The sequence below is a fragment of the Eptesicus fuscus genome, chromosome 3, assembly GCF_027574615.1.
Source record: "Eptesicus fuscus isolate TK198812 chromosome 3, DD_ASM_mEF_20220401, whole genome shotgun sequence".
NCBI lineage: Eukaryota > Metazoa > Chordata > Mammalia > Chiroptera > Vespertilionidae > Eptesicus > Eptesicus fuscus.
The window spans coordinates 4,960,001-4,973,310 of NC_072475.1; the positions used below are offsets into that span (position 1 = coordinate 4,960,001).

At 55.4% G+C, this 13,310-nt stretch overlaps 1 protein-coding gene across 1 annotated transcript in view; it reads left to right on the plus strand.

Moving 5' to 3' along the window:
* Positions 1-7,179, plus strand: part of ETS2 (ETS proto-oncogene 2, transcription factor) — an 18,478-nt gene extending 11,299 nt beyond the window's left edge. Inside the window, exons 6-10 of the mRNA XM_054713549.1 lie at positions 744-827; positions 2,015-2,239; positions 3,058-3,318; positions 5,172-5,290; positions 6,160-7,179. Coding sequence (XP_054569524.1) covers positions 744-827; positions 2,015-2,239; positions 3,058-3,318; positions 5,172-5,290; positions 6,160-6,375 — 905 coding nt within the window. The 3' untranslated portion in view covers positions 6,376-7,179. The remainder of the gene's footprint in view (positions 1-743; positions 828-2,014; positions 2,240-3,057; positions 3,319-5,171; positions 5,291-6,159) is intronic.
* Positions 7,180-13,310: the final 6,131 nt, after the last annotated feature.

A 13,310-nucleotide genomic window follows, 5' to 3' on the forward strand; every position in this document is an offset into this window, starting at 1 on the left:
GTGTGTCCCGGCGCGGCCCTCTCTGGGCAGCTGCTCGCCGCACCCTGGGGACCTTACAGGGTCTCAGACAACGGCCATAGCCTCTCGGAGGCGGGAACGGAGCCTGCCCTGATCACCCCTCCATCCGCAGCCTCTGGTGCCGGTGGTACCTCGCCGACATGTCCCTGCTCATCGACACACCATCTAGGTCTTTCCGATTGGGCGGTGGGAAATTTAACTTTGCCCACGGCGGCGTTCATGTTGGAAAGTCACTCATTAAAAAGTGGGTCGCCGCCTCGAGTTTTGTAAAAGACGGAATGTCTTGGGACCCGTCAGATTAAATGTGAACCACTCAACGCATTGACTTACCCTGAAATAACCATATAGCGGTAATTTAGAAAGCCGCCTTTTTTTTCTTGTGTTGTTTTAGGTGGGGTTTTTTTGTTTTTAATCTTCACCTGAGGATATTTTTTCCATTGATTTTTAAAGAGAGTGGAAGGGAGGGGGAGAGAGAGAGAGAGAGAGAGAAAGAGAGGGAAACATGGATGTGTGAGAGACACATTGATTGGTTGCCTCTCAAATATGCCCCGACCGGGGCTGGGGATTGAACCTACAACCCACGCATGTGCCCTTGACCGGGAATTGAACCCACAACCCTCTGTGCCCTGGCTGATACTGTAACCACTGAACAACAGTGGCCAGGGCTGCTTGTGTGGTTTTAACCTCGATTTGCAATCTTACCTCTCCTGCGTCTGTTTTTTCAGAGAACCAAGAAAAGGCAGAAGATCAGTATGAAGAAAATTCTTACCTCAACTCAGTTCCCCATTGGATTAACAGCAATTCACTAGGTCAGTCTGGATTCTGCCCTTACCGTCCTGGTGTGAAGTCCTCCTGGTAGTTGATGGACAGTCCGAACCATCTAGACCTGCACGAGCCCATATGGTGGCCACGTGGCTCTCGAGCCACCGGGCGCTCGAAATGGGGCTGGCCCACACAAAGATGTGCGATAAGAGTGTAGCGCCCACCAGATCTGTGAGCCTTAGTAAGACACAAATAAAACATCTCCTTCCTACTTTTATTTTTTTTAAATATATTTTATTGATTTTTTAAAGAGAGGAAGGGAGAAGGATAGAGAGCTAGAAACATTGATGAGAGAGAAACATTAATCAGCTGCCTCCTGCACACCCTCCTACTGGGGATGTGCCCACAACCAAGGTACGTGCCCTTGACCGGAATCGAACCTGGGACCCTTCAGTCTGCAGGCCGACGCTCTATCCACTGAGCCAAACCCGTCAGGGCTCCTTCCTACTTTTAAAGATATTGATTACCTGTTGAACTGATCATGGATATCCTTAGGCTCAAGTAAAATTTTTCAAGTTCTCGTGTTTTTTGGGGTGGGTTTTTTTTGTGTGTGTGTGTGTTTTACTTTTTTAACGTGGCTACCAGAAAATGTAACATTGCCTAGTGGCCACCTGGTCCAGGCCACGCACAGAGCGGGGCCAGAATGCAGGGAGCGGGGTGCTGGGGTCCCATCTAGTATAAGCGAGGAGAGGTGGCTGGGCCGGCACAGGAAGTGTGTGGGAAGTGCTACCAAATTTGCTCTGCACTTCGGAGTTGCGAGAGGAGTCGGGGCATTCAGGTTCTCCGTCTGGTCGCTGGCACGGTGAGTGCAGGTGACAGCCCAGGGCAGACAGGACTGGAGACGCCCCTCAGGGGTCACATAGCGGGGGCGTGTCACTCAGTCCGAGCCTTAGTGTCCTTGGAGGTCGAAAGCCAGTGACTCTTGCCCTCTTGCGGGTCCCAGAAAGCTCTTGTTGGACGAGAGCCACCGAAACATTAACGCCGAGGCTGGCACCAGGGTCCAGAGGCCGCGGGCATTCCGGAAAAGGGCCAATAAGCCTGCCCATCAAAGCCATGTCCACGGAGGTTTTGCAGAGGCCGGGCCCGCAGAACTGCTCGTGTGCAGAGGGGTGGAGGGTCTCTGATGACCACAGACGGTCGCCTAATAGCTCCGCCGTCGACGGTTCTGTTCCAGGCTTTGGCGTGGAGCAGGCGCCGTATGGAATGCAGACGCAGAGCTACCCCAAAGGCGGTCTTCTGGACAGCATGTGCCCGCCCGCCGCGGTGCCCGGCGCCCTCAGTTCCGAGCAGGAATTTCCGATGTTCCCCAAGGCCCAGCTCAGCACGGTCGGCGTCGGCTACTGCTCCATCGGGCAGGACTTCACCGGCAGCACCTTGAACCTCATCGCCAGCGGTCCCGGTAAGGAGCTCCCGCGCGTCCCTTGGAGCAGACGGCGACCCCAGCTGCTGCACCGGTGTCCTGGGCTCCGTAGGCCCTTCTCGCCGACCATCCCCCCAGCAAGCACACTCCTGGCCTGCTTCGGGCTGTGGTCCGGGCCCCGAGGGTGTTGCACCAACAACACACAGTCCTGCTGTTGGGAGTAGATTCCTCCACCCAGTGGGCTGTTTTGGGAGACCGTGTAGGAAGGTAACAGATTTAATTTTACAGAGATGTGTACACACAGTGCACAGATCTCAGGCTGTACAACTGGTTGAATGTTTACATGTGTACACCTGTGTAACGGCCACCCCGGTGGAGCTAGGTTTCCAGCATCCCAGGAGGCGCTCAGACCCTTTCCCAATCGTCAGTAGCATCCCTACCCCAAGAGGAAACCACTGATGGTCCTTTATCATCCTAGTTTTCCCTGTTCTTGACCTTGGTAGAAGTAGAGCCACACTGTGTGTGTGTGTGTGTGTGTGTGTGTGTGTGTGTGTGTGTCTTTTCCTCATCATCGTGTCTGAGATCCATCCATGTTGTTGGATGTAGCCCTCCTTGGTCCTTTTCATGGCTGTATAGTACTCCACCCTGTGCGGCTGCACATGGATTATGGATCCTGTTGTGGAAGGAGGTGTGTTTGTGTGGCATGCGTACCAGAAGCCAGCCCTCCTTTGAAGAGCATCCTGAAGTCTGGCCGGTTATATGCCGCAGGGGACACGTGGAAGTGGGGAGGTTGGCCGTTGGGGCCGACATGCCCTCGTCCGGAGGAGTCAGAGTGTGTGCCTGCTTCTCTCTGCCAGGGAAGCCCGGGGGCCGCGACTCCCCCGAGCAGGGCGGGGACAGCTTCGAGAGCTCCGACTCCCTGCTGCAGTCCTGGAGCAGCCAGTCGTCGCTGCTGGAGCAGCGGGTGCCCTCCTTCGAGAGCTGCGAGGACGACGGCAGCCAGGCCCTGGGCCTCAGCAAGCCCACCATGTCCTTCAAGGACTACATCCAGGAGAGGAGCGACCCGGCCGAGCAGGGCAAACCGGTCATTCCTGCGGCCGTGCTGGCCGGCTTCACGGGTGAGTGTGCGGCTCCGGGTGTCCGTCCCCTCCCTGTGCCCTGCCCGGCTCAGCCGTGTTTGTTTATCAAGGGTGGTTCTGGTCAGAGCACTTTGTATCCGCACCCCGCATTTGACCCAGGGGGGCGGTGATCCTGCATCCAGACACCTGGTCGCTGAGCCACGTCTTAGCTGCGTCTCAGTTCTACGACGGCCAGCTGCTCGGTGGTGTGGCGGGAAGGGCACGAAGCTCCCTCGGCCTTCCCAGGGAGGCGGGCAGGAGGAGGAGGAGGAGGAGGCGGCGGAGGAGCAGGGCACTGAGGCCGCGGAGGCTTCAGCTCTGACTCACCCACTCCAGGAATTTCAAAGAATGTAAACTGGCTCGGGGAGGGCAGCCAGCCGGCCTCAAATAACACAGGTCTGTTTACCTCTTCCTGCCCTAAAACCCCTCTTATTTTTAAGGTTTGGGCAAGAGCTATTCTAGGCAGGGGACAAATATTAAGGCTTTTTTTGGAACTAGATTATTTCCAGCATTTTAGCAAAAATACCGAGATTTTTTATTTTTTATTTTTAAATTGCTTCATGTGTCCTTAAATGAGCTTTTCCTCCTGTACTTTGACTATATATAGAGCCCTCGTGGATTTAAAAAGTACCTACTTATAAGCCCTGATGGGTTAAAATAGGACTGTGTGGCATCCACAGCATCTTGCTGTCCTCTGAAACACAGCCAGCCACGGAGACGCGTGGGAGGGCACGCAGGGGGAGGGAGAGGCCGCGGTGCTCACACCTGGGGTCGGGGCCCGATGAAATCATACCCGGGGTCAGGCCCGGTGTGCGTGTGTTCCATTTTCGTGTTCCTCACCTGCGCCGTGGGGCGCGCCAGGCGTGTTGTCGGGAGTCGCCAGGCCGGCCCAGCGTGGGCGGGTATTGACCCATTTTACAGATGGGGCAACGCGCTCGGTGACACAGCTCCCTGGGCACACAGGCAGCCGGTTCCGTGGGTTCCAGCCCGCCTGTCCTTGGTGCCCGCCGCCACGCCTTGCCGCCGATGGCCTTTGCGTCCTGGGGAACAGCTCTCGGCAGGGCCCCTGGCCCCTGAGCACGTCTTCAGACGGTGCGGCCCTCCCGCTTGTCCAAACTGTGGTGGCCGAGAAAGGGCACTTGGCAGAGCGTGGGCAGAGGTGGCGAGGCCATGGAGGCCGCGCCCAGTACTCGAGTGGCTCTTGAGGAAACTGAGTCTTGGTTTAAGCAATTGAGCCACCGTCACGTGGCCAGAAAGCCACAGCACAGGATTCCACAGACACCATGTGGTCCTGTGGGTAACTGCCCCCGCCACCCGCCCAGCGTCTATAGAAACAAGCACTGAACGTGACTCCGGGGGGAACAGGGTCTGGAATTTTGATGCCAAACGTCAGTGGCCTTGAATTTTTTCCCAGAAAGACCAAGCCCAGGCCCCCGGGGCCAGTGGCCTCCTTTCCTGGAGGAGGGATTCTGTTTGGGGCCCAGCCTCATCCCACCAGCATTCGGGACGGCCCCCCGCCCCCCACCTGGAGTGGCACCTTCACGTGGGCACCAGGGTCCGGCTCACGTTCCGCAGCCTGCCTGTGTCATCGGGACGGCCGGAGCCTTGCTGTGTTTTAAATCTGTACAGACCGACAGCTGGCCTGGCCAGTGTGGCTCAGGGGTTGAACACCGACCCACGAACCAAGAAGTCACCCGTTTAATTCCCGGTCAGGGCACGTGCCCGGGTTTGGGGCTCGATCCCCAGTAGGGGGGCGTGTAGGAGACAGCCGGTCCATGTTTCTCTCTCATCAGTGTCTCTGCCTCTCGTTCCCTCTAAAAATCAATAAAAACCTGTGACCGCCCTCTCCCCAGGAAGCGGACCGATCCAGCTGTGGCAGTTTCTCCTGGAATTGCTCTCGGATAAATCCTGCCAGTCGTTCATCAGCTGGACCGGCGACGGATGGGAGTTTAAGCTCGCTGACCCCGACGAGGTATGGCCGGAGCCCGGGGGATCAGTCTTGGGCTCCCAACCCCGCTCTCCCCCACTTTGGGGTCACAAACTCAGTTCCTTGGGCACAAGAAAGGGTCCCGGAACGAAGGCGCACTCTCCTGGTGGGCCCGACCCGTGAGTGTGTCCTGGCTCCGCTGACCGTCCTGCTCTGTCATTGCATATAGAGGCGCCAGCAGTAAACTGAGCGCTCTCCTGGCCACGTGACAATGCCTTGGGAAAGTTGCTTGTTCCTGCTGGGGGGAGGGAGCCTCGTACCCCGACGTGTGCACACTGGCTGGGCTCCTGTGCCCCTCAGCTGAGCTGGGCAGAGCCGCCCCAGTCGTGTCAGGAGGAGAGAGCCGAGGGCAGGTCCAGCCCCTGCCCATCACGGGGGCAGCATGAGGGAAGCCCTGGGTCTGACTGGTAGCCCTGTCACCGCCCCACCCCCTGGGAAGCAGAAGCATTGAGATCACTGATGTCACCAGCTCAGAACCCCACTCAGCATCTGCTGGTGCGGATAAGAACCTAAGAACAGGGGGCGCTGGCAGGGGGGTGAACACAGCTTGTCCCTTGCCTCAGGACCCCCAGTTCGGAACCCTTGGTTTCGGGGAGGTTGTGCTGAGTGAGAGGCTGCAGGAGCCCTGTGCCAGGCGGCATGTGGGTGGGGGCGCCACACTCCCCTCCGCCCCTCCCTTCGTCCGCGGAGAGCCGGCCGAGGGGCACGCCCTGGTGCACGTCCTTGGGCAGACGGGACCTTAGGGGTCCTTTAGTGGGCACGTCCCCCGGTGAGCACGCGTCAGCAGCGTCTCATCGCCGGGTAATTGCCGATGGGATGGGATTGAGCTCTCCCCACCCGTGTCTCCCCCGCAGGTGGCCCGCCGCTGGGGCAAGAGGAAAAACAAGCCCAAGATGAACTACGAGAAGCTGAGCCGGGGCTTGCGCTATTACTACGACAAGAACATCATCCACAAGACGTCGGGGAAGCGCTACGTGTACCGCTTCGTGTGCGACCTGCAGAACCTGCTGGGGTTCACGCCCGAGGAGCTGCACGCCATCCTGGGCGTCCAGCCGGACACGGAGGACTGAGCCCGGGGCCCGCCGGCGGGGCCATCCTGACCGACTGCCCCGGCCCTGCAGGCCGCTCCCGCACGCCCGGGACGCCGCCCAGAAGCAGTGGCCTTTTCCCCCCCAACCTGCCGCGCTCCGCCCGGAGCAGCGCGGCGGGTCGCTTCCGGAGCCTGCAGGCGGGAAGCACGCTATTTGGGCTGCAGCCGCGTGGACGCGGCCGCGGGGGCGCTCCGAGGGGCCGCGGGAGGCTGTGGACGTCCTCCGAGGAGGGAGCACGTGTTTCCGTTCTCTTCGGCCGTTTGCAACCAGGAACCACGGACGCGAGCGCGGCCTCTCTGTGCCAGAGGGCGGGAGGGGCAAGGAACGATCGTGCCATTTCAGACGTTGGTTTGTAGATATGATTGTAATCTTATCCCTGTTACCAGAATCCTCTAACAGTTCTATTTAACAGAAGTTGTATATTGTAATTTAAAATAATTCTATGACTGTGTGACATAAGAATGCAACGCGTATTCCATTTTTCAAGAGCACCTACAGCATTTTGCAAGCCGCGGACCTGCCCCGGGCAGGCCAAGAGGATTTGTAAAATGTGTATTATTTGCATTTGCTGTGCCTACAGGCGAAGGTCTAAGGGTTCGTCCCTCGTTATTTTTGTGTGTGTTTGTTTTTTTTTTTTTTGCTTTGCCTGGGCTGTTCTCTGGCAAGGACTTTGTTCATTTGGGAATTTTTATAAGAAACTTAATGTTATTATGGGGGCGCCTCTGGCCTCTGGCCTCTCCTTTGGATTGTCATGTAAAACCTATAAAGCAGTATTTTTCTGGACGGATGGCATATGTTTCCCATGCCGACGCATGCCTCGAAACCCGTTGATACACAAAACTTACTTCCTCGTTCGTCCGTGTTTCTCCTGCAGCTCACCCTCCCGACCAGCCGTTCCACCCGCGCCCCCCTCCTCCCAAGCCCCACGTGACTCTGATTCAAATAAGAATACTATTTTTGGAAATATATGCAACTCCTTTTCTGAGATCAGGAGGGATTTATGTAGCAGCTATTTTTACTGTACAAGTATTTCACTGGAAAAAAAAAAAAGTCATTTGTAACCAGAAAGCTTTATTTTTTATCTCGGCTCCACGTAAACGTGCTGTAGGGAGCGGACGGTGGGGGAGGGGAGCCTTTAGGGAACCTCGGACAGGAATGGGGCAAGCGCGTGGGTCCCATCTTCGTTCACCACGGGTCTCGGGCTGTCCGTGTACGTGCCACGCCGCCCCTCTCTGCTCCGCGGCCACGGCGGCCTCGTTTTGTTTTATTCTTACGTTCTGGATGCAGAACGCCCAGAGGCCCGGGGCCTGACCGAGGCGGGGGAGAGAGCGTGGGGCTGGGTCACGCGGAGAAGGCGTTTTGATGGCGACTTTTCCTCCCTTTCTAAGGAGCGCCTGGGGCCGCGCGTATTCCTGGCCTTCGTACCTGACGCAGCCCGGTGGGTGGCAGAGCCGGACAGGTGTCCCTAGCGGTGCGAGAGGGACCCGTCCCTGTGGCGAGACCATGCCCTCGGCTAGAAGGACGCGCCGGGAAGGGCAGCGCCGCCTCCAGACCCGCACAAGACGGCCTCCAGCATTTCCAAACACAGGATGTTTCCCAGGCGGGACCTGTTTATCGCTCGGGCGTCTGTTTACAGCATCGACAGGCATGTGACTGGGGACGCGTTGCTGCCAAAGCAAATGTTCGCCATCGGCTCGATTTATACGGGGTCGGACCACGTGAAACCAACGCTGGACGGTTGTTGTTTTTATCGACCCCGTGGGCAGTTTCGTGCGGTCCAACCTAACAGTGATGGGAACCGAAGTCCCTTCGAGACCTCTGGCATGGCAACGAACAGAGCATAAGTAGAGAGGTTTTGTAATTTGGCCGTTTTCTTTCTCAAATAAAGTATTTTGTTTATATAAACGCCTCCGCGTTAAGAGTCGTCCTTCTTCGTCCCCACGCCAGCGGGGAGGGCAGCGGGAGGAGGCTCGCTCAGCCCCTGCTCACTCCGCAGCCCTCCGGCCTGAGTCACGGCTCCCTTTAAGGGATTTTGCACGCGGCCACCTACTAAGTCGTGACCGCGCTGGACCCAGCTGGGAGCCCTCCCTGCAGACATTCCCGAAAAGTGTTCCTTAAAGTGAAAAGTTCATTTAAGAAGCACCTAGAATAGGAAGATTCCGGTTCCATCTTGGCCGGGGGGTTGGCAGGCACACGGAAGGGATTGGGGGATGTTTCCATTTAAGAACGTTAGGCTTTGAGGTTCAAGGGCTTTTGTGATTGCGGTGGGACTCCTGGGGACTCCTGGCGTGGCTGGGGTGCCTTAACCAGACAGGAGGGTGCCGGACCCGGGACCCCTCCTCTCCAGGTCCTCGGGCTCCCTTCCACGCCAGGAGGCGTCAGAACGCCACAAAACCTGGGCCATTCCATCGGAGGCGGCGGGAGCCAGCTCGCGGGGCACGCACTGTCTCCCCAGGTCTGCGTCAGGTGGCGGTTTGAACGTGGTCGGATGAGACTATTTCCACCGAGAAACCAGCACTCACTTCAGAGGAGGGAGGGTTCCCCGGCCCGGGGAGCTGCTCGTCAAACATGGACCAGCACCCCGCTGGTCACCCATGTTCACCCTGTTAGACATTCATCCACTTGAACGTAAGATAACACTACATATTAACATTATTATGGAAAATCACCGTCTTTCTGAGAGTGGCTTTTCCCTGCTTCCCGATCTCTCTGGTGTCTGTTTTCAGGGAAGAGGGCTGGATTCTGACACATTTTGAAGAAAACCAGGCCTCACGCCGATACGTAACTGGAAGAGGGAGGGGTGAGTAGTAACTGTCAGATCACGGTGGGTATTGTTTGCTATTACACCAAAGCCGGCAATTCGATTAAACGGCAGCTGGAAGCGAAACCATGTCAATACACTTCCCTGTGGTTGTGGGAAGTCCCGCGGGCCTGCCTGGCACTTGGCATGGGTTTTGACCCCTGTGTGATTTCGTAACATCGCGCCTCCGTCACATGGAAAATATTGCTTCAATGTGTTGGCCCATGTCAATACACAACATCAAGCAACCACGTTCGTTACTTACTATTACCACCCATTTCATCAGCAAAGCGCTGGGAAGCGATCAGCTCAAAGTGGCAGCCAGAAATTTTGAAAAATTCAGATTTTTTACTTGAAAGCTCAAATTTTATCATCGGCAACAAACACCAACTTTTCTTCGAAGTGACAGACCCATTTCATTTACTTTTGAGGAAATACTTGTCACATACCCAAGTCTGAATAAATGTAATTTGTCAAGTTGCTCTTTCAATAAATACGGTGTTCATGAATAAAGTGGCTAGTTTAGCTTACAACTCAAACAAGTTATTTTTTTTTTTTTGGAAGATAGCATAAATATTAACTTCATATATTAAATTTAAAATGTTAAAACATAAAAGCATTTTTTTCTAATTTTTCCCCAATTGACATACAATATTATACCTATTAGTTTCAAGTGTAGCCTAGTGGTTAGACACTGATATATCTTACAAAGTGATTCCCCCCAATAAGTCTTGTAACCATCAATACTAATCTATACTAATAAAAGGGTAATATGCTAATTAGATTGGGTCAACCGGACATCTTCTGGTCGTCCGTACCTCCTTCCGGACAAAGCCACAGTGGTGGGGGCCGAGGCAGAGGCGGTTAGGGGCGATCAGGCCGGCAGGCAGGTGAGCAGTTAGGAGCCAGCTGTTCCGGATTGCGAGAGGGACATCCCATATTGGAGAGGGTGCAGGCCGGGCAGAGGGACCCCCCCCCACCATGCACGAATTTCGTGCACCGGGCCTCTAGTTTACAATTATAATATTATTGACTATATTCTCTAGCAGCATAAGGGTATGTGCTCTTTTCATTTTATTACCCAGAAATTAAAAAGATGTATATTCACATATTCTTAAAATTAGTTTTTACAGCTCCATGTAGGACATTTTCAAGGTCCCTGCGAGTTCGAGGTGGTGAGGATCGCAGTGACGCCAGCACAGGTTAATGCCAGGGTCCGGGCGGTTTTTCCCGCCTTTGCTTTCACACCCATCCGTGCCAATGTCAACCCAGAAAGAGAGCCAAACGTGTTCCTATTATTATAAAAACCATTCTGAGCTTGGGGATCCCCCCTCCTCCCCGAAAGGTGTCAGAGGCCCCGTTTTCAGATACCTCGCTTGGAGGAAGGTTCCAGAAGCAGAGAGGGCGGGAGGACCATTTTCCTCGCTCACCCAGCGAGTCTGTGCTTCCAGTCTTTTCACAGCCAGACAAGAAGCATTTTTTAAATTTACGGCCAAAAGCATCGTCTGGTTCTGTGGGATGAGCTTCATTCATGAGGGGGAGCTGGATTCCCTCGAGGTCCTCCACACCCTTCACTCTGTCCTTTTTGATCTTCACTCCAATCCAAAGTGTTTTAAACTTAGGATAAGATGTATCTTTCACCCCAATTTTTTAATTCGTTTTTCTTAATGTCCTCAAAACTAAGGGTGAGGTGAGGTGCCCGTGGCCTGCCCGCCAGTGTTTCCACGCGGTGGAGAAGAAGCAAACTTAAATTGCCTTTAGCTCTCTTCCCCCGCTCCCCCCGCCCCCGACCCCGCCATGTCCTGGTTCTCCCTCATACAGGCCTGAGATCGCTGTGAATGGCCCAGGGTGGACCTCACCACAGGCCTGATGGGGCTGCTGGTTGGGTGTCTGAGGCACAGACAGTGGGCGGAGGTGGTGGAGGTGTGGCGGGGGGGGGGGGGGGTTGGTAGGGTGAGGGAGCCACCTGTTTCACCTGCTTGGGGAACACCAGGCAGGCGGCAGGGGGCAGGGGGCAGGAGGGGGCTTTTTTGTGCTTTGGAGCCAGACTCTGGGTTAGCACTGTCGTGCGCTGGTGTGTGACCTCAGGCAGGTGACTTAAACTCTGTGCCTCGGTTTCCCCTCCCTAAAGTGGGGTCGCTGGACAGCGGTGGGTGATGAACCCTTGGTGTCCGATTGGGAAGTCAGTGGCCTGAGGGCTCCACTTAAGCGGGGAGCCATGCAGTCTGGCAGGGTGGCTGCCGAGGAAATAGGGGTCCTGAGGGTCGCGGCTCCTTTTCCGTGAGAAGAAACGCGGGCTCCACCGCGACTCAGCCCCAGGCCTCTGTTCCCCGGGTTCTCTGGCCACGATAGCCACGCGTTGGCTTTGCTGTTCCCTCTGCTCCCCGGGCCCCCCCGCGCTGCCCGTTCCTCCTTGCCCAGCCCGGGGTTTGCGTCGTAAATTACCCACGCGCCTCCCACCCAGAGGACACGCCGTTCCTCACAGCCGCAGCTGGCGGCAGCTGGATTAGTCTGAGCAGATGCAGAATCCGTCATCTGGGCCAGATGCTAATCTGCCTTTTCTGGAAGAGCCGAACAGAAGGGCGTGCCTGGCCGAGGGGGAACCCCTCTGTGCGACTTCTGCAGCTCCTGGCGGGGCCGGGTGCGCGCCTGTGAGGCTGCCTGGCACCTGGCGTCGGGGGAAGACCATTTTTGGTCAGAGCTGGTGTGATGACACCGTGACTGGGACTGACACGGCCTCTGTCCACGTGCTCTGAGGAGCGGCCCCGCCCCGCCTCCCAAAGTCATGTTCAGATGGCAAAATAGCCCGCGATTGCCACATCTGCCCCCGCCAGCCGTGCCCGTGTCTGCGGCTTCGCGCTCTGATGTATGTGAGCGGGGCTCAGCACGCACATGTGTGTTTGCATGGCATGGGGCCAGAGATGCTGCTCCGGGGGAGCCGGAGGCTGCTCTGGCTGGGGAGTAGAACGTGGCAGCGAGGGGGCGACAAGCGAAGAAAAGTGAGTGTCAACGGTGGGCCATCTCCATGTACGGGGGCCAGCTCCACCGAATCGCATTCATCAGAAGGCAAAGACGTCATTACTAACCGTGAAATACGGCACCCTTTGCAAGGCTCCCTCTCGTCGGTCATCTCCCTGTGGCCCTGGGCGGTTGGTGTCATTGTGCCCATTTTACAGATGGGATCTCCCTAAATGAGGTGACGTACTGAGTTACTGGGCTTTAAGGCGGCAACATATGAATTCTGGAAGAACACAGGTAGTTCATGTCCCAACACTAAATAACTTAAAATCAGCCAAAGTGGACCCTGGGGACACCAGTCACCCGAGTGAGTGTGGCTCACCTGAAAAAGGCACATTGCAAACTCAAGAGCAACTCCTACCATTTTTAAAGAGAAGTCGGATTGAGCATGCTGAGAGAGAAGATAAACAGAAACATAGAAATGTGCAGCTCCAACCGCATAAATAAAATAAACAGAACAAAGAGAAAACAATAATGAATATGGTCAGTATTAATTCAAATATCTCAATACCACTTTAAATGTCAATGGCCTAAATACATTACTTGAAAGACAGAGACTGTCTGAGTGGATTAAAAAAACAAGACCCAGCTATCGTGTTGCTTTTAAGAAACCACTTCAACTATAAGGCACAGTGAGGTGAGAGTAGAGGGATGGACACGGGGCACCATGTGACACTAATTTTAAAAAGCTGGAATCGCTGTGTCAATATCAGACATTGCAGAGTAGAGAGCAAGAAAAGTGACCAGGGCCGGGGGGAGGTGGGGGGAGGTCTTGCTGGAGCACGAGGGACTTTTAGGGCAGGGGAGCTATTCCCTGGGACTACAATGGTGCGTAGAGACATCACGCATTTGTCAAAAACCTCAGCATGTTCAACACAAAGTAGGAACCACAGGTAAAGGGACTGTAGTTGACAACGATGTACACTATCGGTTCATCCGCTGACCCTGCGGCCGGACCCCAGCCAGGCCAGGTGTCCACAGCACTGGCTTCTTCGTGGGGGATGTCAGGGGCACAGGTGAACTCTGTACTTCCCACTGAAGATGTATTTTTCTTTTCTTTATTATTTTATTTTTATTTTATTTTTGGTTAATCCTC